Raw genomic sequence first — 23870 nt, forward strand, 5'->3', positions numbered from 1 at the left:
AATTCTAAAATTAAACGACCTTGTAGTTAAGACACGATTGCCCGTTAGGAGAATCCTTTTAATTATGACGCATGTAGATTTTTCGATTCTTTAGATTTCTAGCTGAACGCAAACACCAAAGCAAAAGAAAAGGCAAAGAAAATAGAACGACTCGTAAAGTAAACAACACTAAAAAATCAAGGTATCCCATTTTTTTCATCTTCCTGACCCCATCTTGCTGAAGATGTTTCAACCTGGTTTCTGCTGTTTCTCATCAGTTCTTGTGTTTATATATATATATATATATATATATTTTCCTTTAAAATATTTGGTTTTATTAGTTTCATTTAAAAAAAATCTTTATTGATGTTTATTTGCTGACTTTGCTTGCATTTTCATTGTTAAAGTCTCATCTGCAAGAAGGAGAAGATAAGAAGACATTTTGAGGGATTTATAATTTTGGTTTTTTTTTTCTCTATTGGTTCGATTAGGTTTTTGTTAGGATTTTCCGGTTTTCTTAGGTTTGGGGAAATATGAGAACTTCATGGGCAGATTCTGTAGCAAACTCTGCATCTGAAACTGCTGTTTCAGACAACAATTCCTTACGTCGCCCAACACGAGCCACTTATGTTCCGCCCCACCTTCGTAACCGTCCTGCTTCCGACACACCTAACATCTCAGGACTGGCTTCTGAGAGTGAGAGGACAAATTTTAACGGAACTGCTGGTGGGTCCCAATGGTCCCGGTCAAGCATGGGCGGCGGTGGCGGCAGGACTAATCCCGAGATGGGGCGTCAGAGTCAGGTTTATGGCTATGCTGGAGCTGGACGAGGCGTCGGCCGTTGGAATAATAGAATTGGTGGTTGGGATAGGAGAGAAACGGAAGTAAACCCTTTTGGCGGTAGTGATGAAGCTGATGTTACGGACCAAACATTCAGTGAACAAGAGAATTCAGGTATCAATTTCGATGCATACGAGGATATTCCCGTGGAAACTAGTGGTGAAAATGCGCCACCGCCTGTAAATACATTTTCTGAGATAGATTTAGGGGAACTATTGAATCAAAACATTAGGAGATGCAAGTATGTGAAACCGACTCCGATTCAACGTCACGCCATTCCGATAGTGTTAGGAGGAAGAGATTTGATGGCTTGTGCTCAAACAGGGTCTGGGAAGACAGCTGCTTTCTGCTTTCCTATTATTAGTGGAATTATGAGCGAGCAGTATGTACAGAGACCACATGCAGCTCGCACTGCTTACCCTCTTGCACTCATTCTATCTCCCACAAGGGAGCTTTCTTGTCAAGTGAGATTCTTATTCTTAGAACATTGAGTTTTCAGAATGGTTTAATGTCCTTTTCTATCTGATGATATTACAATTTTCAGATACACGACGAGGCGAAAAAGTTCTCCTACCAAACTGGTGTCAAGGTTGTAGTCGCCTATGGAGGAGCACCAATTAATCGACAGGTTGCTAGTGCCTCAAATTTAGTTTCCAACATCTTTCATTGTCTATTTAATTTGACATGCATATATCTTAATTACTGTCTCATGCTAAACTAAATGACTTTAATCTGCAATATATATTTGTTCTAAGACTAGATGTCTGTTTTTGACTCAATGAGTTGTTGATTTGTTTCAAAATGTGTTGTAGTTTGTTTTCATATCTAGTGATTCCTGGCTTATTGGTCTCCTTACAAACCTCTATCTCTGAATACCTGATTTTTTTCCGCATACTAATACTTTATTACTTAGTTGCGAGAGTTGGAGAGAGGAGTTGATATTCTGGTGGCAACTCCAGGGCGCTTGGTAGATTTGCTTGAGAGGGCTAGAGTTTCATTGCAGATGATAAAGTACTTAGCACTTGATGAGGCAGATCGCATGCTTGATATGGGTTTTGAGCCACAAATCAGAAAGATAGTGGAACAAATGGGCATGCCTGATCGAGGCATGAGACGAACAATGTTGTTTAGTGCCACCTTTCCAAGAGAGATACAGGTTGGTTATAACTGTTAAGTAGTAGGGCTCTCTATGGATGCAGCTGGTTTTGTTGGCATCATCTAGTCATGTTTTGCACATATAATAGTAAAATAAAATGTTTTGAGATGTGAAATGAATTTAATGTTTTTCTTGGAATATAATTTTGTTACTGGTTTGAATCCTTTTTGCTACTTCTGTATGTTCTCTAGTAACTCGAAGTAGCTGTTTGCTCAGGAAAAGTTGACTTTCCACAGCATTAACTCAATGCACTAAATGGAATCAACTTGATTGTGAGTTTTCGCTTTTGAAATTTACCAATGCAAAATGAAGTAAAAACATTATTTTTCCTAAAATTTTGCTTTAGAATAAATTTGAAATGGAATCAACTTGATTGTGAGTTTTCAATAATAAAAAGGAAGATTATCCAAATTAGATCGCATAATTCCTTTGTAAATTGGTGATTGTGCAGAGGCTTGCATCTGATTTTCTTTCAAATTACATATTCTTGGCTGTTGGGAGGGTTGGTTCTAGCACGGATTTGATTGTACAAAGGGTTGAATTTGTTCAAGAGTCTGACAAGAGAAGCAATCTCATGGATCTTCTGCATGCACAGAGAGAAAATGGAGTTCATGGCAAGGTATTGTGAGATTATCTTGAATGGACACTTGTTTTTTGAAGTTCCTTTATCCTTTGGATTAGGAGTTAATTACTGGATATATTTGTTTATATATAATTACCATTCATGATGTTGATTCTGCTATCTATCTAGTCTCATTTAATCCATGATAATTAAAAGTTGTTGATCGGTGTGTGTCTCTTACCTTGCAGCAAACTTTGACATTAGTTTTTGTGGAGACTAAAAAAGGAGCAGACTCATTGGAGCATTGGTTGTGCTTAAATGGATTTCCAGCAACCACCATCCACGGTGATAGAACTCAACAGGTAATTGTTAAAAAATACATCTGCTAAAATGAAGTGAAATCATATCCATTTGACTTAAAATTCAAGTATCTAAAGGGGCTGCTAACTTTCGTGTGTCTGATCAAGTCCCGATGTAAGAAGTTATTGCACTACATAGTAGGACAATTCTTTAGTTGAAGTCGGTCTGAGATGTGTTGCAATATGCTATATGCATTTAGCCTATTCTAGAAAGAACGTGTCTTCAAATAAATCTTGTTATTCAGGAAAGGGAACTAGCATTGAGATCTTTTAAGAGCGGAAAGACCCCAATTTTAGTAGCAACTGATGTGGCTGCTCGTGGTCTCGATATTCCTCATGTGGCTCACGTGGTCAATTTTGACCTTCCCAATGACATTGATGATTATGTCCATCGGATTGGAAGGACAGGTCGTGCTGGTAAAACAGGATTGGCAACAGCTTTCTTTAATGAAGGCAATTTGTCACTGGCTAAGCCACTAGCTGAGCTGATGCAAGAAGCAAGTCAAGAGGTTCCTGCGTGGCTCGCCCGATATGCATCCCGGACACTTTATGGTGGTAGCAAAAACCGACGATATGGAGGAGGGCGTTTTGGTGGGCGTGATTTCAGAAGGGAGGGTTCATATGGTAGGAATCTGGATCACTACGGCTTGGTTGGAGGGAATAGTGGCAGTGCATATGGAGTTCCCGGGAATTATGGTGGAGGATATGCCCCGGGGGTGGCAAGTGCATGGGATTAGACCTCCCTTTATACTGAATTATGTTTGGTATTTCACTCTAGTTATATATACATATTCTGTCAGATTTCAAGGATTATTCTCACTGTTTTCACAATTTACATTTGCATCTGGCTCCATTCGCTAGGAAACTAGCCGTTTAGCCTGTCAGCTGATTACTGATATAGGAAATCAACATCTTAGGCTTGGGTGCATCATCTGCACTTTCGCATGCTCCTTTTGGCGATATGACATTTACAGTGCGGCGGAAATAACAGAGCAGAATCATCGAGCTGATGGAAAGTTGACTGGAAGCGGTAGGAAAAAACGTGGCATTCCTTTTAGGGAATTCCGTATTCTTCATCTCCTCCAACTGCAGTGCGGCGGAAATAACAGAGCAGAATCATCGATGCTGATGGAAAGTTGACTGGAAGCGGTAGGAAAAAACGTGGCATTGTTGGATTTTTTGGAATAAAAAGAAAGGTGGAGTACAGTTTGAATCAGAGAGGAGAGACGAGTGTTAGAGCAGCAACAACAATTTTGCGCCACTCTTTGGTTTGCTTTGCTTGGATTGGACTCATTGTGAACACTGTTGTAATTTCGATTGCATAAATTTTCGTTTTTTTATCTTTTCTTTATCACAAACAGACGATGTTGGCATCTGAATCGAGACCATAAATTACAGTATTATATGAGTTTTACGCCGGTGAAGTATCAATAGTGCATAAAATGTTGGTGCCGGTGGACTATGGATTGTATAAGCGAGTCAACGCTCATATTTGGGTGATATCTACCCCAATTTTCCCTAAATTGCAATCGTAAAAATCATGCTGTCTCTCAAGTCTCGTACGAAGTCATCCACATTTAGGGGGCATAGGACTCGAACCCGAGGGATTTCGACCTGATCCGATCCAACCCAATCGGGTCAGCTTTTTTAAAAAAATCCGGTCGGGTCGATTTTTTAAGAGGTTATATTCGGGTCGGATTGAATTCGGGTTTAGAATGAAAAATATCCGACCCAAGAAAAACATATATTTTTACCTTTATATTTAAAAATAATTAAAATAATACCCTTCTATATATTCTTTTTTTCAATTAAATCTTTATTTTTATTAAATAAAATAATTTTTTTTAAATATATTATTTCATGTCGAGTCGAATCGGGTTCAAGTCGGATGGAGGGTGTATATTTTTCATGTTAGGTTAGATTCGAGTGGAGGGTGTATAATTTTTTAGTTGGGTCGAATTGACCGAAAATCCGACCCAACCCCCTCCTTATGCTGCATTCTTTTGACACTAAACTGAATACGAGTATTTTCAAGGTTGGCCCAATACATGTACCAGATGGGCGACGACCCAAGGCAACATATAGGGGTGACGGCCCAGGGCAACATATAGGGGCGACGACCCAGGGCAGCATATAGGGGCATCAGTAGAATTGATACGCACTCAACCATTGATGACAACTGTAGCGAATGGCGGCCTTTGTAATCCTCACCTCCTTTCTGTAGGTTATTCCCAGCATGTAGGGGCAATGAGTGCCACGGCCACAACACCTCTCTCGCTGTCCTCTGTACCCATCGCAAGCTTGGCTTCGCCACTAAGCTCATGATCGCCGCCCAAGCCGCCATGGAACAGGGCTTTCCATTTATTTATTTTTCTTTTCATTTTCCTTTTTAGTCATTTATCTGCTCATATATGGACTGCAGTACTTTTAAATTAGTTAGTTATTAGTTTTTGCTTGATTACATTTTGGATTAGAAGGGAAAAGAATATTTTAAGAGAAGTAGAACTTGAAATTCCAATCTTTGCTTTACGAAATACTGAATAGTTTTACTTTTATATAGAATGCTTATGTTAAAGTTACTTTTACTTTGATTGATTCTATATTTAGCAATTCTTGAACAGTTTAACTGCAAAATCAATCGGCAAGGAAGAAAAGGCATTTGTGTTCTTCAATACTAATATGCGAAGTGATGTAGGTGTTTGGAGTAGAGTATGTCTCGCTTCATGTGAGAAAGAGTAAGAGGGCAACATTTAATCTATATACTCAGACGTTGGGTTATAAGATACATGATGTGGAGGCGAAATATTATGCTGATGGGGAGGATGCATACGACATGCGGAAGCAGTTAAAAGGTAAGAGTAGTCATCATCACAGCCATCAAAATCACCACCACCACCACTGGTGGTGGATTTTGTTCGGTGATGCAAGAAGCACAGAAACAACTAATACGAGAGGAGATTCTAAATCAAAATCAAAAGCTCGCACAGAATCTGGTTCAAAAGCTGGATTATTACTTGGAGGTAAACATAAGTATCTGAATAACTATAAGTGGCATTGGTTTATATTCTCTAGGCTACTCTTTCTTGCTCATGATATTTTCAGTTTGTTTATTGAAGTAATAATCTGACTGTAGATTTCGAAACTTGTCGATTTCCTACTTGAGATATTGTATGATCCCAGCTAAATGTAATGGTTTCTTTACTATCTCTTTTGCAATGCGTCTTTGTTTCAATTCTAGTAAGATGTCTTCTTTATGTCACTTTCTGCATTCATGGTTTATGATATGTTGACGTCTCGACTTCCTGCACTCCCTTTGTAATCTATGCTTGTTCAGATCCTTTTTCTTGCAGTTTGCTTTTAATGTTTTCCCTTGTTCATGCAACATAACTTCCCGTCATTGTTTGGGGCCCAAACAAAGTGTTAGTTGGCAGTCTGTTATTGTGGAGCAAAGTGATATTTAGTTGGCAATCTACAGTCCTGTTGGTATTTGTATCATGCCATTGCTAATATGATGTAAGTTGCCTTGATCGAACATTCTTGACATGGGGAGAGTAGTGGAAATAGATATGTTTGTAAGACAAGCACAAACAGGACAGGCAGAGGCAATGATCCTATTGGTCGAGTTTCAATGGACATTTTCCCATAATATATACTACTAAATAATTTGGATGGATTTCAAACTTCATAGAAAATGTATGAATTTTCAAGCATAAAGCATGTTCTGGGAATAACCTACGAAAATTACATTTGTCTATTATACGATACAAGTATAGGGCATAAAATTATTATCTCGCCCAGGGCATTAAAACTCATTGGACCGACCCTATTTGTATCATGCCATTGCTAATATGATGTAAGCTACCTTGATCGAATATTCTTGACCTGGGGAGAGTAGTGGAAATGGATATGTTTGTAAGACAAGCACAAACAGGACAAACAGTGGCTGCAAAGTCAGAGACAATGATCCTACTGGTCAAGTTTCAATGGATATTTTCCCATAATATATACTACTAAATAATTTGGCTGTATTTCAAACTTCATAGAAAATATATGAATTTTCAAGCATAAAGCATGTTCTGGTAATAACCTACGGAAATTACATTTGTCTATTATATGGTACAAGTATAGGGGCATAAAATTATTATCTCACCCAGGACATTAAAACTCATTGGACCGACCCTGAGTATTTCACATCAACTTTAGCTGCAAAATGGATGATCCTGCTACTCTTTTATTGAGTACCTCCTTTATTTAGTTTTATTATGTTACCCATATTAAAAAGAATTAATAGGATGATGCAAGTTATATATAAAAGTTCATATGATAATACAATAATATATTTAATAGTCGAATAACTAGAACCGTGGGCCCTTTTTCATTTTTGGGGTACATGTAAGGGCAGTTCCTCTTGGTCTCTTGAGAATTGTGAAGCTAAAAAAATTTGTGGATTAACATCTTCACAAGGAGATATATAATGGAATCTCCGAAACTTTTCCATCAAAAGCTGAACTGACCATTACTCTCCATTCTCTTAGAAAATAATGTAAAGAATAGGAGACAAGAAGGAACCAAAATGGAAGAATGTTATTACTTGGAGAGACAAAATGAAACTTGAGATGAACGGGGAACCACTTTTTTTCCTTCTTTTGCAGAGAAATTTTAAGTACAAAGGATACCAAGTGGACATTTCTATTGGGAAAAATAAAGAAAAAAGAAGTTGAAAAAGGTCATAATGACTTTTCTATGAAACAAAGGTGTAGTGTAACATATGATCACAGCAAGTGGATTCCTGATAGAGATACCTTAAAACAGAAGGAGCATGATCTACCATTTCTTACAATATATAACTTATCTGTATCGATCGGCTTCTCTCACCCAATTTCTTGGTCTTCAAGACTTCAAGACCTAAATGACGTAGCAAACAAATCCTTTAGGAGATCTCGAAAGGCATGGATAGAGGCTCTTCACGAGCATATATGACGCTTGAAAAGAGACTAATGCCTTTAACTTACAACAGCTCAGTAGTATATTGTTGTCAAACTTAAAAAATGGAGGGTGGTGACTGCATACCTTACAGTATCAGCGTCTAGGCCTGGGCACACACCGAAATTCAGCTAATAAAGCTATATGATCAGAGGACCATTCTGGAGAAGGAAGAGCTGTGTCTTTTCTTAAGCTATCCCCATCCAGGAGTTCCAATAACGACTCCACCGTTAAAGAGTCCGCTGAAAGCACAAGCCAAGTTCTCGTAAGCAACTGCAATCACTAATATGACACCAAACATCTAGAGAAAAGGTATTCATAAACATTAAAAAAAAACTGCATGTGTGCAATTTACGAAGCCAATGGTTTCAAGGAATACCAGTGTAAAATATGTAATCTAGGGTGCCGATAAAATCTCGTGTGCAATTTGTAAATAAAGGTTCATTAGTTGTTGGGTCCATCCTTCTTCTCTGCTGCTCCAAACCAAGACCAACACCCCTCAGAAGGGCAGAGTAAGCACTAACCTGTTTGAAAACCTCAATTTATCAAACAAAACCTCTGAATTTCGTACAAAATTCTAGCTCCGTTTCAACAAAATACTGTTTCCATTGCTTTCTTACAATTACATTAAAACATTGTTAGAAAAACACAATGGACCGCTTAAAGCAGTTCATTAATGGAAGAAAGTTTACCAGTGGCAACTGATGAGTCAACTTGCTGTAGGACGCATTCATTAATGGAAGAAAGTTTACCAGTGGCAACTGATGAGTCAACTTGCTGTAAGGACGCAAAATTGCAAGAGGATCACCCACTAAATCCGGATGCAATGGATCTACCTTTCCCATAGCAAGAAGTGAATGGGGAGCACTGCATAAAATTCAACATCATTCTAATTAAGCAAAAGTCTAATGCAAAAAAAAAAGATGGTTCTTAAGCACTAAATATGAATATATAAAGGACAGACGTACCTCCCAGGAACTGAATTAAAATCCCCACACACCAACATTGGAATGTCCGCACTTGCAGCAATTTTCTCCAACCCCTTTAACAGAGTATGCACCTAATTTAACATGACACAAAATAAGTAATTCTTTTGAATTATATAAACATGCATGTATTAATAATTATACAGAAAAGAAATTTCAGAACCTGCCAGATTTTAACATCTTTTAGCTCTTGTTGAACATTGACATGTGTGTTTGCCTGTACACGAAAGCCAGGAATTGTTGGAACAGTTACATGATGCACTTGCATAATACGAAAGAGTTGCAAAAGAATATAACTAAACAAATAAATACAGTAATTTAAATGCGTTTACTTTCATGAATGTACAGAACAGTAGCCCAACTTCCAGAAGGAATTAAGTACATTAAACATTTCCATAAAGTATCAGAGAAATTGAAAGTTGAAAGGAGCAAAGATAGGGAGAGTAAAAAATACAAAATACAAACCACATATGAAAGGGACAGATCTTATCAATCAAATACCATTTGTACTTTGTTAGTCATAATGAAATACAGGAAGTTTCATAGGATTCTGATACTTTTAATTGCTAGAACAAAACTATTATTCAAAATAACTTTCAGCTGACCAATTATATCTTGTAAGTGACAGATCAAAAATCTTTTTTTTTTTGAAGATGCTCGTTGGACAATTTGAGTGCACTGCAACAGTTTTTAAGAATCAAAAGCCCATGCACAGAATTGTTCACGCCTCTATATGGTCTACATGAAGTGATGACTAACCTATCTATCAGAACAATTGACGGGACTACATAGCAACAATTAGGCAATTTCAGTTTTATGAGAACGACAGACTACTCTGGATTCGGAAAATGTTACTCCTACAACATATGAAACAACTTGTGCTAAACTTGCTAACTAAATCCTTTTTTGATTATATATGATGGAACCCAGGGAAACTAGACTATTAGTTGGATTCAAAACTATAAGGCTAAATAGTCCCAACATCTTTTTAATCCCAGAGCAGATCAGCTGCAACATGATTACCTCATGCTCAACTTGCCAATGGGCTGCCGAAATCTAATCAACAGATAAACGATCACCACTGGAAATATGGTATCATGCGAATTACAAACAATAATGGAGAAGGCCAGGAAAATATAGGAAAAAATAAATTCACAATTCTTACCACACATAGAAGCTGCCGCTTCCCAGGATTGTCAGCTCCCTGATTGATAAACTTTGCTTCTAAAACCACAATTAGTGCAACATTATCCTGCAGACAAGAAGAATTTACAAGATATCATTAGAGGAATACATACCATAATCTATAAGAGAACATATATATCTTAGTGGCAAACATTTATTACCTTAACCAAACGATTTAAAGCAGCTTTCTTCTGAGTAGTTTGAACTGCAACCTCAGTCAAGGATTGAGCAGCCTTATTAAATTCAACCTGCAAAAGACATTTTTTGATTTAGCACGAACGTGTAAAAATCCAAATACCACAATAGTAGTACTTACAAACCTCGTATTTTTTAACATGAGAAAATCTATCTCTACGGAAAAATGTAGCACAACCATCAATTGTATGGATATTTCCACTGTAAACCTGCATCACAAACAATATAAATTACAAACAGAAGAGTAATATAACTAAATTAGTGCAATGCGAATCAGGGAAATCTTAAGCAACCTCATTTGTCTTCCTCTTGTATAAAGCTTGATACCCATGTTTATCCAGCTCAGGAGCAAAGAAATCATCAAAATGGTCGCTTTGCACCTGGAAAGATTACAACAGTTTAGATCATCATCTAAATTAAGACCAATGAACCTGCACCATGTTGGATATTTCCACACAAAGTGTAATATAAACATTAAACATACAGCTTTTGCCATGCATTAAACTTCAAAGCTGTGTTTCAATTCAAAAATGGAAGTTCTGAAAGAACTATCATTGATTGGTACAGAAGAGTATCACCTCTTGAAGACAAACAATATCTGCACGATAGCCAACGATTTCCCTCAACAGGTTCTGTCTGCGATATGGCCAAGAAAGGGCCCATGAAGGGCAATAACTGTACAACTCACTGCTAGCATATGCGTCAGACAAAATGTTGTACGATAGAACAGTAAAAGTTCCAGAGGGTGAAATGCGGCCATCTGAATCTAGTTGTGCCATCATATCAGCTCCACCTACTGGGATCAAATGTCGAGGACTAGGGGAAGGCGCTGGAATAACACGAGATGTCAAAATAGTATTGGGATGTCCCACAGGTACTATCGTTTCTGCATCAATTACCACACACTCAAACTTGAGAACATGACCAATATCATCTGTAGTTGGTGTATATGTTTTAGAGCATCCAACTTCAAACCAGGTTTCACCACCACTCCTTTGTGTAACTGCAGCAGGATACAGAGGTGTTGAACCATTTGTCAAGCTAGTGCTTGATGCTGAACCAGTTAAACTAGCACTAATAACTCCAGATCCTGTACTATTGAAACGGCCAAATATCTCTTCCTCTTCATTTCCATTTTCATTTACAGCACTTGCTGCACGGTCATGAAGAACGATGAAATATCTCTTCCTCTTCATTTCCATTTTCATTTACAGCACTTGCTGCACGGTCATGAAGAACACGATGATGCTGCCATGCATCTGAGAAGCACTTTGGAGAGCAATGGTAACTTCTAGCAACAGATATTTTTGCCTTTACACAACCTAGGCATTGCAGAGTGGCTTGCTCAGAGGGATGTACACTACAGGCACCAACTTTCTTATCACTTTGTATGCGATACCTGCAAAACAGACCCAAGAAAGAAGCAACATGTATTAGACAGGCAGATTGCAACTTTCCTATCACTTTGTATGCGATACCTTCAAAAATTGCAAAAAAAAAATAATGACATCATAAATCTAGCACACAAAATAAGAAAAGGCAGATTGCAACAAATCAAAAGCAAACACACTTATATCTAAATGCAAAAGGGAAAGGCCTCAACTTATAAAGGCTGCCTCATGCAATTATTTAAACAATCCAGCAAAGAAGTATTATATAATATTTACCATAAACAATCAAATAATACCAAGAAACTAGCTCAAACCCCAGAGGGATACCCTCAACTTATAAAGGCTTCCCTTATAGATAACTTTTCTCCATGCAAAAACTGAAGACCCACGTAAAGAAATCCACATATTTACCAAGAGAACAGTCAAATAATATGACAAAAAAAGACTCAAAATTCAATTGCTCAACATGACAAGTAACCAAAATACCAAAACCTCAATGATGATGATAAATCCAAGGGAAAAAGAGACGAAAAGTTTAACTCACAATTCATAAGTTCATGTATTAACTAAAAAAGTAAATCATATAGGCAAAGATAGACCCAACGTCACTAAAACGATACCTAAAAGAACAAACCCCCCACAACAAATCAACAAAAAGCTAAAAATTTACTCTGTTGGACAGATTTAAGAACACTTACCACTTGTACCTCAAGAAGTGACCATTAAGAGGGGCATACTCAGGCACATCATCACTGGTAACAATCTTGTCTGGTCGGCGTAAGAGTACGTAAGGCGTGAGCTCGCAGCCAACAATTGGTATATCAGAAGGGAGGTGCACCCGTAGCACACTCAGCATGCTTTTACTTGTCCGGTTTCCTTGTTTGTCACAGTTCGCAACGGTCACCTCTTTGTAAGCCTATCAAATCCAATCCCACACAAGGAGCAGCAGCAGAATATGAAATGTTCTCGAACCGATTAGCAATACTAACAGGGCAGACTCCAGGCGGATCCGCCATTACTTTAGCCGAAAACTCGCCAGCCTTGACCCCAAATCACCCTCTATTTTCCAATTAAAAAACCCTAGAAAAGCACTAAATTTAAACACGAAAAATATAAAAAAAATAAAGCTAAGAACAGATCTTGGAACAAAATTTAGGGTTTTGAAAATAATGATCGAATGAAAAAGAATAACACGAGAAAAAAAATGGGACTTTTGGGGATGACAAAAAAGGGGGAAGTAGATATTGAATAATAATTAGGGTTTTACATATGAAGTGAAAGGAAAGTCTTTATTACATATATTTAGAGAGAAATTTTATGTAAAAAAAAGGATAATAAATTAGCAGCCGTAATTAGTTTTTTTAAATTAAAAAATTGTACGGATTTAACTTGGGGACCGGCTGAGCGGCGGGGTGGGCGTTGAAAGTGGAGGGTTATCGCAGCGGTGATGTGGTGGAAGTGGCGGAGGGACGGGGTACCGGCTTTGTTTGGGATTTCCCTCCTCTTTCTACTCGGGAGCTTTTTATAATACTAAGAGAGGAAGGGAGTCAGTTTTTTTTTTTCTTCTAACTTATTTTTTAATGTTTTTTATGGCAAACTTCTAGGACAAAATATATAAATAATCTTTGGATTATATAATATTTAAATTATGTATCTTTGTATTATTTGTAGAACTAATGTTATAAAAAATTGATATTTTGATTGCATTTGACATATAGTGATTTAGTATGTATTATTTGATACTATAATATGGTGTATTTTACTGGGATTGTAGGAGTTTACTTTATTTGTTTATTATTTTTGTAGGAGTTTGACTTTATTAGATTTGATCCGGATTACGTTTTGAAGTTGTAAAAAAATTCATACATCTATATAAATCCCTTTTGTTTTTAAAACTTCTAGAATCAATGACGTACTGACATGCAACTAATAATCTTTGAAGTATTTTATTTATATATATATATATATATATATAAGTCGTTAATTTTATAAAAATAAGAAATATCACGAAATACAATAAAGATATATAATTATAATAGTAAATTAAACATATAATTATGATAATTTCTTGTAATTATGGAAATAAAAATTAGTCGCTTATGATCATATAAGAACCATAAATATGAAAGATCAACAACATAATAGATAAATGTCATCTTGATCAGTCATAACGATGTCAAACTAACCATTAGAAAAAATAAATGAAAATAACAGTCAAACAACAGAAAAACGTGCCTAAAGATAGAATAAAATTTGTCATAGAAGTGGATGGGAACTTTTGATACGGACATACTTATTGAAAAAAAAAAAATAAAGATGTAGTATAAAAAAATAAAAGGACATAATAAATGTCGGTGGTCAGCAACAAACACTAAAATTATTGTCGCCGTAAGATGAGCGACACATCAACTAGAGAAAACTAAATTTTTAACTTACAAAGACTATTAATATTTGATGTTTATAATTTATGATATAGATATTAATGTATGTAATCTCGATATTTATGGTATGTATATGTGATAATTTAGTAAGTTGAATAAGTATTTGATAAGTAAGTTGTATGTTAATATAAAGTTATGTCTTGAATAAATTATTATATGTATATTTGTATATGAATGTATGCCATCATGTATGTGTATGGAACGGTCATTAAACTAGTTTTAGTAATGAAAAACATGTTAAGTTGGCGGACGCATAAGTTTAGTGCATCTCGGTAGGGGCGGATGCATTTGACCCCCTAGCGTTTAGATACATCCTTATATAAATTATTAAGTATAATTTAATATATTAAGAGAACGAGAAAAAAATAGACAAAAAAATTGCATATACATTTTATTGGAAAAAATAGAGAAAAATATTAAAAATTTGCGCACCCTTATTTTTAAATTTATGAATCTGTCACTGTATTTCGATACTTTATAACTTTATTGTCTATTGGGACTTTGTAACTATCGTAAATGGTATGTATGGTAGTGTTTAAGTTGAAAATCATTTGTAAGTTTGTTTGTGACATGATATAATTTTGTATGTGCTTTATATGTTGAGTAAAATTGCATGTCAAGTGAGTTCGTAGGTTAAGTTTGGTAATGTATAATTCTTTACAGCTTAAGTATGCTTTTAGATGTTCCTTGGTTCAAAATATATGTAACTTTAGATGTTAAATTTGGCTATTCGAAGTATATGTAACTCAATAAAAATATAAACGTGTGATACATACACTTCATTTATCGTTTTTGCATTGCCTGCATGTTGTTGGTTCAAAATTTTATAGTTACTCTTCTTCTTTTTTTGAAAAAGGAAAAAGGAAAAGAAAATTAAAATTAATTGCAGTCAAAGGTAAACGAAGACCAGTGTTTCTTTTCGTTGAAGTGTTCCATTCAAATTCGTAACTTTAGCCTCGCTATTAAGTGCGAAAATAGAACTAATACCCTCAACTTAAAACAACGTCGTATAATTCATAAACGATATATATCTTAAACATTTAATTTATATTTAATACACTGTAAGTATCGAATATTAAAATTCTACATATCAAATCAAATATCCTTGAATATCTTCATAAAAAAATTATAAAAAAAAACAATGAAAAGCAGTATCTTTCAATTCTCTAGTCTCTAAGCACCAACTCAAAACAAGACAAAGAAAGCTTGTGGCGAAAGACAAATGAAAGAATCACATTGGGGGATCCTTACAATAGTAAGTGCAATAACAAATGTTTTGTCTGCAATATCCCAAACCAGCAGGTTTCTTAGAACATCCTTCCATGCATTTGTGAAGTTGGCATGAGTTTGTTTCGATAACCTTATGACATGTATGTTCAGGGATCCATGCTGCATAAGCTCCATGTATAGCCAACTCCAGACCAAACTCGGTTGCTGAAGATTTGAACACAAGAGAATTAGAAAATAACATTTTAGCATTGCCGGTTCGGATCTCGAAATATATGGAAACAAAATTAGATGTTTATGTCGGATGGATGTATTAAACTATATCAAGTGTAGAAAAGTAGATAGAGAAGTAAAACCTGAGGCAAGGAGGAGCAAAAGAGAGAAGAAGATGCAGGATATCCTCATGTTTAATCGTCCTGGTGGCCCAGAGGGACTTCAATTTTATGATTTGAAAGAGATTTGGGAGTGCCCTCAAGGCAGTAGTTTATATATAGCCTAAGCAAAGATTCTTGCAATAAAGATGGTCAAGATTAAGAGCATACCAATCATTACTGAAAGTGTTCATTCAAAGAAGGAATAAATGTGGTGTGCCCTTCACTTTCTGTTGTACTTGTGACAAGCTTCTTGCTTTCACCACATATTCTTTACTTCTCTACACTGCCATTTGGCAATTACTACTTTTTTAGTTTCCAGAGCTCTTCTTTTTGGATTCGTGGTTACTCCCTCAAACCCACAAACATTGGCTTTATTGCAACATGAATTATACAATATATCTCTTATGTCCATATACAACAATTCAACCAATTGTCGATATATTTATATGCAGTCATTAATACCATATGTGCTTCTGTAATGGGGCTTTATTGCAACATGAATTATACAATATATCTCTTATGTCCATATACAACAATTCAACCAATTGTCGATATATATATTTAATTTTGACGTATCAAATATATATATATAACCCAAAAGTTAGTCCAATTAATATAAAGTAATATTTTATCCCGATAACTTGAATTCAAGTAGCATTATCTATAATGTATATAGTTCATAAAAACATTATAATACAATAAAAATAAACGTTTGATAAATAAAATCTAACTTCTTATCCCAAACCCCAACTCAGCTTAAAGCCCATCTCCTTCACTGCTCAAATCAACGTCCTTGACAGTTTCGCTCCCCTTCATCGAAAAACCTCCAACCACCAAACACCATAGATGCTAAGACAAAACGTCAATGCTATGTAGAAAAGTGATATGCAAACACTATGTCCTCAAAATTGCAAATCTTTGCAAACTCAACGGCAAGTTTTCTATGGTCTTTGGATCATAGGAGAAAAGTAACGATGGATAAAAACATTAAATCTGCGACGGTAAGAGAAGAAGAGGAGTTGTTTGATGGATTCAAGTATGAAACTAGAGTCTTATTTGATCAGTGTTTGAGGTGAGATTTTAAGAGATGATTAATAGTTCACTGGGAAAAAAGGGATAAATTTTGCAACTTAAAACACAATGCATAAACAATACAACACTTTGCATAGTAAACCATAATCTCTAAAATGATGGATAAATTAAAATATCTGGAGAAGCAGTACCTCCTCAAAATATACTAATTAAAACAGCACTTCCAAATGTTTAATTCAGTTCACTTTTGTTTTACCAAAAAGAAATCTGAAACAGCAAGACCATAAAGAAAACAGCTGATTTAGTAACCACCCTTGAGATCATTAACAACATCATAGGGGATGGGCGTGACGGTTTCAAGGGTAGCACCCTCAACCATGAAACCCGACTTAGGGCCCTCTGGCTGTCTCTTGGTGCTAATGACCTCACCCTTTTTCTTAGCCTCCGCCTTGAGTTGGTCATTCTTCACCTTCCTGAGCTTGAATTCCTCGGTGCACCTTGAAGGCTGAACATGCTCGACACGCACATGAATTCTCTTCCTGATAATCCTGTTTCCCACCTGGTAAATGAATCAGCAATATTAATACAAATTACACATATTTCCAATCTTAAATAAATAAATCAAACAGATATCACATGAGAGCAGTGCAAAAGGTTTAAATATCAGCCAGGCAAGAATATCAAACAAATTATACTCTAAAAAGCTTCAAATACAATAGTGTTACAAAGATATTTTACATTGACTCTCCATTTTTCATTAAAAAAAATCAAAATGTACATTCATCAAAACAATAAAGACTAATTGTAAGTAATATTATTTAGATATATAATTTAAGCTCATCTAACGAGTGAGATTCAATTAATTTAATATGAAAGAAGCTCAATATCTCTTGAAAATGAACATATGATACACTAGTGCAATAATACAGCTCAATGCAAATATAATGATCAGTATAAGCCAGAAGATCTAATCTTAAATTCACATAACAGCATAATACAAGTTCAGAAACAAATATAATCGGATTTCAACATTTAATACATGAAACTAAACAGAGATTCAAATCAAGACAAATAATTCAAAATGAGATGAAAAACCCAAAATCATCATACACTGCAACCCCATAAAAGAAGAGAACCTGAAATAAAAGAACTTCATTTCTCAATATAAAGAAAAGATAGCCATTTTTAAAAAGAATAAACCCATCGCCATACCTGCTTGTTTACTTCAACACCAATGGCGCGTTTCGTAACATTCCAAACCCGACCAGTGCGGCCGTGGTAGAACTTATGGGGCATACCCTTATGAACGGCGCCGTTTACCTTGACGTCGACATAGTCGCCGATCTTGTAGGTCCTGAGGTAAGTGGACAAGGGAATGTAACCCTTCTTTCTGAAGGGTCTGGAGAATGAATCCCTAGTTCGAGAGCGTACACCATGACCGGCTGGCATATTTTTTTCCTTTTTTCTCTTGCCCGCTTGAAGAAAGAGTGTGGCATTGAGCTTACCGGACCTAAAAAACCCTAATTGAGATCCTTTTATAGATGCATCTTAGGGGTTTCCTTTTCTTTTTCCTGGTCGGGTTGGGCTTTGGTTCTTATTTGTAGGATCCAACTACTAAGCCCATCTAGTATGCCGACCGCTTTAGACTTGGTTTAGATGAAGATCCAGGACTAAAAGTAGGCTGTATTTTAGTTTCAGGGCCTAAATATTCATTTTTTTAGTTCAACAGTATCCTAATGTCTATTTTTAACATGATAACCAATTTAGTTCTAGCATAAAAAATAATAATAACGTTAGATATTTATATTAAATAAAAATTATTTAAATACTTCAAATAAATAATTAATGTAATCTAGACATTTACTTTTTTTAATTAAGCTTTTTTTATAACGTAAAATTCGAATTACAAAACTAGTAGAATTCGATTATTGGATGATTGAGGTTACTATGTTAGTTGAAGTTTGAGAAAGATTTTTGTTTTGAGAAGAGAGGTTGTTGTATTTCATGATGTTATGGTGCGAAGGAAGATATCGATCACGGAAATTTGGGTAGGAATACACAACAGTGGTGATAAGTGGATTGACACAAACTCAATTGATTCCCGTTATATGTTTGCAGTAATAGCTTGGATGACTATTCTCAATTCTGCTAGCAACAAGGGATAGACTATTAAAAATGGGGCTAACGAGAAGTGATAACTGTGTACTTTGCGATGGGGATGCTGAAACTCGAGACCACCTTTTTTCTGAATGCCCATTTTCAGCTGATATTTGGACAAGAATTCTTAGATTATGTGACATGGACAGAATTGCTCGATCATGGACTTACTAGCTAGCTTGAGCGTTAAATTCTCTTAGGGATAAGTCTCTTCGTGTAATTACTTGTAAATTAGTTTGGAGTGCATTCCTTGTTTGGGAGGAAAGGAATGAAGATTTTTTCGTAGTTTAACGAGAGAGATCGATGTGATTTTTGATTCGATCAAGGAAATTGTTAGATTTAAGTTGTATAGAAAAAACATAAAAAGGGTTAACTTTGCATATTCTAAACTTTGTATAGAGTATGATCTTCTTGATTTAGCATCGATTTTTGTGAATATGTTTTTGTTTCGTATAGCAACTTGTTCTTTTTATAATTTGGGGTATGTACAAGATAATATTTGTTCAAAAATAACTCTCAACCATTTGACATTGAACGCTTATACCCTTGACATTCCTAGTGCTTGAATCCGATACCTCAAAGAATAAACAGTTATTGATGCTTCTTAAATATAATACAATCGATTTATCTAAAATAAAATTGGTAGAATCGCTTCTTTTAATGAAAATCTTCAAGATCGAATTGTTCTACTGTTTTGGTTTTCTGTCTTGAGTTTGGTAACAATGAAATTGAAAATTGGCGAATCTAATATGATTTTATTACAGGACACAAAAAGTAAATTTCATGGAATCTGACCAAACTTCAATATAAGCGTAGTTCACACGGAGACGTACGGTAGTTAGGGTCGATGTCATTTGCCCTTAAATTTTTTAAATTTATTTTCTATATCTAAAATTTAAAAAATATTAAAATTTATTATTAAGTATTTTTTGAATATTTTTAAATATCTCCCACCAAAAGTTTTGAAAAAACTCATTAATCTTCTCATTTCAAAAAATATATATATATATATATATAATTAGATCCTCAATTTAAAAAAAAACTCATTAAATGCCTTTGTTTTTTAGAAAAGATAATCAAACCTTCAAAAGTTCTGAAAATTGTAATTTAACCCCAAATTGATTTTTCAAGACCGTCACCACGCTCACACTGCTTTACTGTTGTTTTCCTCACGTGCTCGTAAAGAAATATTATTCTACTCATCTCATCCAATGCTTGTTGTGGAAAATTTATGCCAAATAAGAAAAAGAAAACTCTGATAATTGACTAGCTTCATTTCTCTTTTGACTTGTGGTGAAAATTACACATATTGACTTGTTAAAAAAGGAAAATAATTTAAAATTAATTTCATGTACTATTTTTTACAAAAAAAATAAAGTTTATATATATGAAAGGAATGTTAGTTGTTGAAATTGAGGTCAAACTCAATTGAAAATTACCGGTTAAAGGAGATTACATAACTGGAGTAATCTTTAGGTTTAATTTCATTTAAGTTTGTTCCCATGGATGGATGGAGTTCTCTTAGGGCTCAAAGGGGTCTTGACCCTGTAAAATTCATATATTTGATAATTTTTGGTCTATTTTTATTTTAATTCATATAAAAATAAATATTCAAATTAAAAAACACAATAATTTATTTAATATTTAATTAATTGGCGATCGAACTAAAGATGAATAATCTCATGCTATCAAATTTTTTAATCTAATAATAATTTAAGTCATTATAAGTTTAAATATTAGACAAATAATCATTATCTTTTGAATTTTGAGTTTAAATACTTAAAATATTATATATATATATTTTTAAAATTAGTATTTCAATCCTTGATAATATTTAATTTTAGTTCCTTCTCGTTCCCATGCGATGAGGTGCAAGGAATTTGGAAAGAACAAGACTAAGAGGAGGGTGACATTAATTAGGTTTACTTTGGTTAAAGTCTTAAAGAGAATCTTAATACTAGATTTTTTTCAACCTTCATTCAAGTTAAAATATTTTAATATTTTTTGACCGACAATATACTTTAATAAGATGTCCATATTTACTTTGGTTATGCCATTTAGATGCCGTTTCTTTTCTTTTTCATTTTTTATAAGTATAACTTATGGCGACATCATTTTTAGTGTTGGTTGTTGATCGTTTGTATTTTTTATTTTTTATATATATATATTTACTTTTTCTATATTTTTTCAGTTTCTAATAATTCCGTCTTTATAACACTTTTTTCTTTATATTTATGGTACATTTTTCTGTTTTCATGACACGTTTCATTCGTTTGACCTTTTTTCAGGATTGGATTTGAAGTCGCCTCAACTGATCAAATCACACTTATTTGTTATCATGTTGATATTCCTTACTTTTGACTCTTGGATTGGACTTGAACAAACGGTTTGTGTTCGTAGATAGTTTTCTCACGGCGCTCAATTATGATTTGTAGTTGTCGGTGGTTTTTCAATAGTTTAATCCCTTGTTTTGGTTCGTTTACCGATGTAATTAGATTTGTTCGTATCTATCTTTTGTTTGAGTTTCTCAGATGAGTTTAGCAGTTTCCTCATATAATCCTAAAATGATCTCGATATACTAGTTTATTGTGTCGATAGTTAAAAATATTTTAATGATGTGTTTTTACGATTTTTATTATAATTTTAAATATTTTCTTTTTTTTAATGATCCTAATGACTTTATTTGCATCCAAAAAGCCCCTCTTGTGGTTAGGAGATCCAAATGTTGATGCTTAAGGGATTAACATATGATTGAGAGGTGTGAATTCATCCGCTTGTTATGTGCATGCTTCAATCTAGGTGACAAGTGAGTTGAGTGACATCCGAGATTAGAGGTACAGTTGAGTTTCTTAACTCATCTAATTCGTGTCTAAGTAGTCATAACATTGATGGCTAGTCGTGATTTTGTGATAAGTTTTTGGTGCCATTACCAAGGATGCAAACTAATAATGACAAGCAGCTCAAGTTTATTCAGTAAAGTAGTAGTAGCATTGATTTACTAAATTACTTGTGTCTAGTTGAGTCTTGTATATTAGCATTGAAGTAGTTTTGCACAATTTCTTAGATTGGTTTATCTACTGTTGCATTCAGTTAAAGTGTCTTCTAAATCTCTAATTTAGTTTTGTAGATAACAAGAAAAATCATTAATGGTTAGTTTGAATCAAGAAGAGAACACCCGGAATAAGAGAATTTTGTTCCTGATAATGAAAATAAAAGCGTATTAGATATCTAATCAGTTATAGATTAAATTCACAGTCCCAAAATTGATGCAAATCCTTTTCTTGCTCATGGAGCAGTAAGAATGTTATCCCTAGTTTCAGAAAAATGCAACATGTGAGTGATAGCTATCTTGAAAAACAAGTACTAATTTAAAAAGGATTTTATTCCAAATGACCAAAACGTTATCTCCTTAAAATTGAGGGACTAATTTAGGTCGTTTACCAAAAACAAAAAGTCGTTAACCGACTTTAACTTTGTCAAAAAAAACATGCTTGTATAATTTTCTTTCAGATGACCTTATTTTCCAATGAACTTTGCTCCATTAACTCAATATATAGTGGCTCTAAATCTTAGTTCCTAGTATACTTCACACCATTTAAGTCCCTAAAGAAAAAAACTCTAATTTTCACCATGCCTGAAACCTTCTCAAAACTACTACCCTGCACTTTTTTCTTCCTCTTTACTCTTCTCTTCCTCTCAATCAATCTTGCCTCTGCAAAATCTAATGGCTTCTCGAACGTTTTGTCTCCCAAAGAGCTTGGCCTCGGGCCAGAGAAGCTCAGCCACCTTCACTTCTACTTCCACGACATAGTGAGCGGACGCAATCCCACAGCTATCCGAGTCGCCAGCGCCGCCAGACAACAAATCCGAGACCTTCTTCGGTGCTGTCGTGATGATTGATGACCCTTTGACGGAGGCACCCGAGCGGAACTCCAAGCTATTGGGAAAAGCGCAAGGGACTCCCAAAGAGCTTGGCCTCGGGCCAGAGAAGCTCAGCCACCTTCACTTCTACTTCCACGACATAGTGAGCGGACGCAATCCCACAGCTATCCGAGTCGCCAGCGCCGCCATGACCAACAAATCCGAGACCTTCTTCGGTGCTGTCGTGATGATTGATGACCCTTTGACGGAGGCACCCGAGCGGAACTCCAAGCTATTGGGAAAAGCGCAAGGGATTTACGCATCCGCAGCTCAAGACGAAATTGGTTTATTAATGGTGATGAACTTGGCCTTCATGGAAGGCAAATATAACGGCAGTTCCCTTAGTCTTTTGGGGCGTAACTGCGTGTTTACGACGGTGAGGGAGATGCCTATCGTCGGCGGTAGCGGCCTTTTCCGGTTTGCACGCGGATATGCTCAGGCGAAGACTCATACATTGGATCTTAAAACTGGGGACGCTGTGGTGGAGTACAACGTCTATGTCTTCCATTATTGACGATCGGTGATTAAGAATCGCAACGGCTTTAGATTTTATGGCCTATTTTGATATTTTCCCTTCATTTGGTCCTCTCTTTTGTATTCTTCTGGGTAAATTTCATCTTTTGGCTTTGATTTATCTGATTTGAACCACCTTTATGTTTGTTGATTTTCCAATAAATTCTCATCGCATTATTACACTGTTTTTTATTATTAAATTTGTCATTCTATGTATTAATGGTTATATAAAATATTGATGATGAATGTATGTTTCTTTAATACTATATGGAATTTGTTATTGGAAAGTAAATCAATGTCTCAATCGAATTATGATTGGGATTATGCCATTTTTATTTCAAAATTTCAGAATTAATTATACTATTTATTACAAAGAATTTAAATATTCGTTTTCGAGCTAAAGCTTAAGCTAATAGAAAAAATACAAAATATAAAAGGAAAAAGAGAATAAGCATATGGCTTTAGAGGGCCATTTTATTCTTTAGTTTCATTCCAAACTGAAAAAAGAAGAGACGTTAAATAAGGTAGGAATAAAGTTTTAGAGAAAAGAATGAGTGCAAGAAGGAGCA

The 23870-nt window shown here is 35.1% G+C and overlaps 4 protein-coding genes and 1 long non-coding RNA gene across 5 annotated transcripts; 2 read left to right on the forward strand and 3 right to left on the reverse strand.

Annotated features, from left to right (window-relative positions):
- Nucleotides 1-512: 512 nt before the first annotated feature.
- LOC120200806 (DEAD-box ATP-dependent RNA helicase 37-like) lies at nucleotides 513-3727 on the forward strand. The gene is made up of 6 exons (XM_039201557.1): nucleotides 513-1283; nucleotides 1364-1447; nucleotides 1733-1975; nucleotides 2427-2594; nucleotides 2786-2899; nucleotides 3142-3727. The coding sequence occupies exons 1-6, from the start codon at nucleotides 513-515 to the stop codon at nucleotides 3631-3633; spliced, it is 1872 nt and encodes a 623-aa protein (XP_039057488.1). The 3' UTR covers nucleotides 3634-3727.
- A 3885-nt stretch (nucleotides 3728-7612) lies between these two features.
- Nucleotides 7613-12867, reverse strand: LOC120200809 (carbon catabolite repressor protein 4 homolog 1-like). The gene is made up of 13 exons (XM_039201560.1): nucleotides 12335-12867; nucleotides 11463-11644; nucleotides 10824-11398; nucleotides 10539-10625; nucleotides 10371-10454; nucleotides 10212-10298; nucleotides 10031-10117; nucleotides 9029-9082; nucleotides 8848-8939; nucleotides 8632-8746; nucleotides 8259-8403; nucleotides 7967-8121; nucleotides 7613-7801 (listed from the first exon to the last, which is right to left on the reverse strand). The coding sequence occupies exons 1-12, from the start codon at nucleotides 12490-12492 to the stop codon at nucleotides 7976-7978; spliced, it is 1812 nt and encodes a 603-aa protein (XP_039057491.1). The 5' UTR covers nucleotides 12493-12867; the 3' UTR covers nucleotides 7613-7801; nucleotides 7967-7975.
- Nucleotides 12868-15166: 2299 nt separating this feature from the next.
- Nucleotides 15167-15768, reverse strand: LOC120200810. Its single transcript, XR_005523604.1, has 2 exons — nucleotides 15661-15768; nucleotides 15167-15511 (listed from the first exon to the last, which is right to left on the reverse strand). It is a non-coding gene; the product is annotated as an uncharacterized LOC120200810 (long non-coding RNA).
- A 1081-nt stretch (nucleotides 15769-16849) lies between these two features.
- On the reverse strand, nucleotides 16850-18216 carry LOC120200808 (60S ribosomal protein L21-1-like). The gene is made up of 2 exons (XM_039201559.1): nucleotides 17923-18216; nucleotides 16850-17269 (listed from the first exon to the last, which is right to left on the reverse strand). The coding sequence occupies exons 1-2, from the start codon at nucleotides 18157-18159 to the stop codon at nucleotides 17012-17014; spliced, it is 495 nt and encodes a 164-aa protein (XP_039057490.1). The 5' UTR covers nucleotides 18160-18216; the 3' UTR covers nucleotides 16850-17011.
- Nucleotides 18217-22333: 4117 nt separating this feature from the next.
- Nucleotides 22334-23446, forward strand: LOC120200770 (dirigent protein 22-like). Its single transcript, XM_039201520.1, has 2 exons — nucleotides 22334-22674; nucleotides 22889-23446. The coding sequence occupies exons 1-2, from the start codon at nucleotides 22498-22500 to the stop codon at nucleotides 23300-23302; spliced, it is 591 nt and encodes a 196-aa protein (XP_039057451.1). The 5' UTR covers nucleotides 22334-22497; the 3' UTR covers nucleotides 23303-23446.
- Nucleotides 23447-23870: the final 424 nt, after the last annotated feature.

The sequence above is a fragment of the Hibiscus syriacus genome, unplaced genomic scaffold (genome assembly GCF_006381635.1).
Source record: "Hibiscus syriacus cultivar Baekdansim isolate YM2019G1 unplaced genomic scaffold, ASM638163v2 tig00006570_pilon, whole genome shotgun sequence".
NCBI classification, from domain to species: Eukaryota; Viridiplantae; Streptophyta; class Magnoliopsida; order Malvales; family Malvaceae; genus Hibiscus; species Hibiscus syriacus.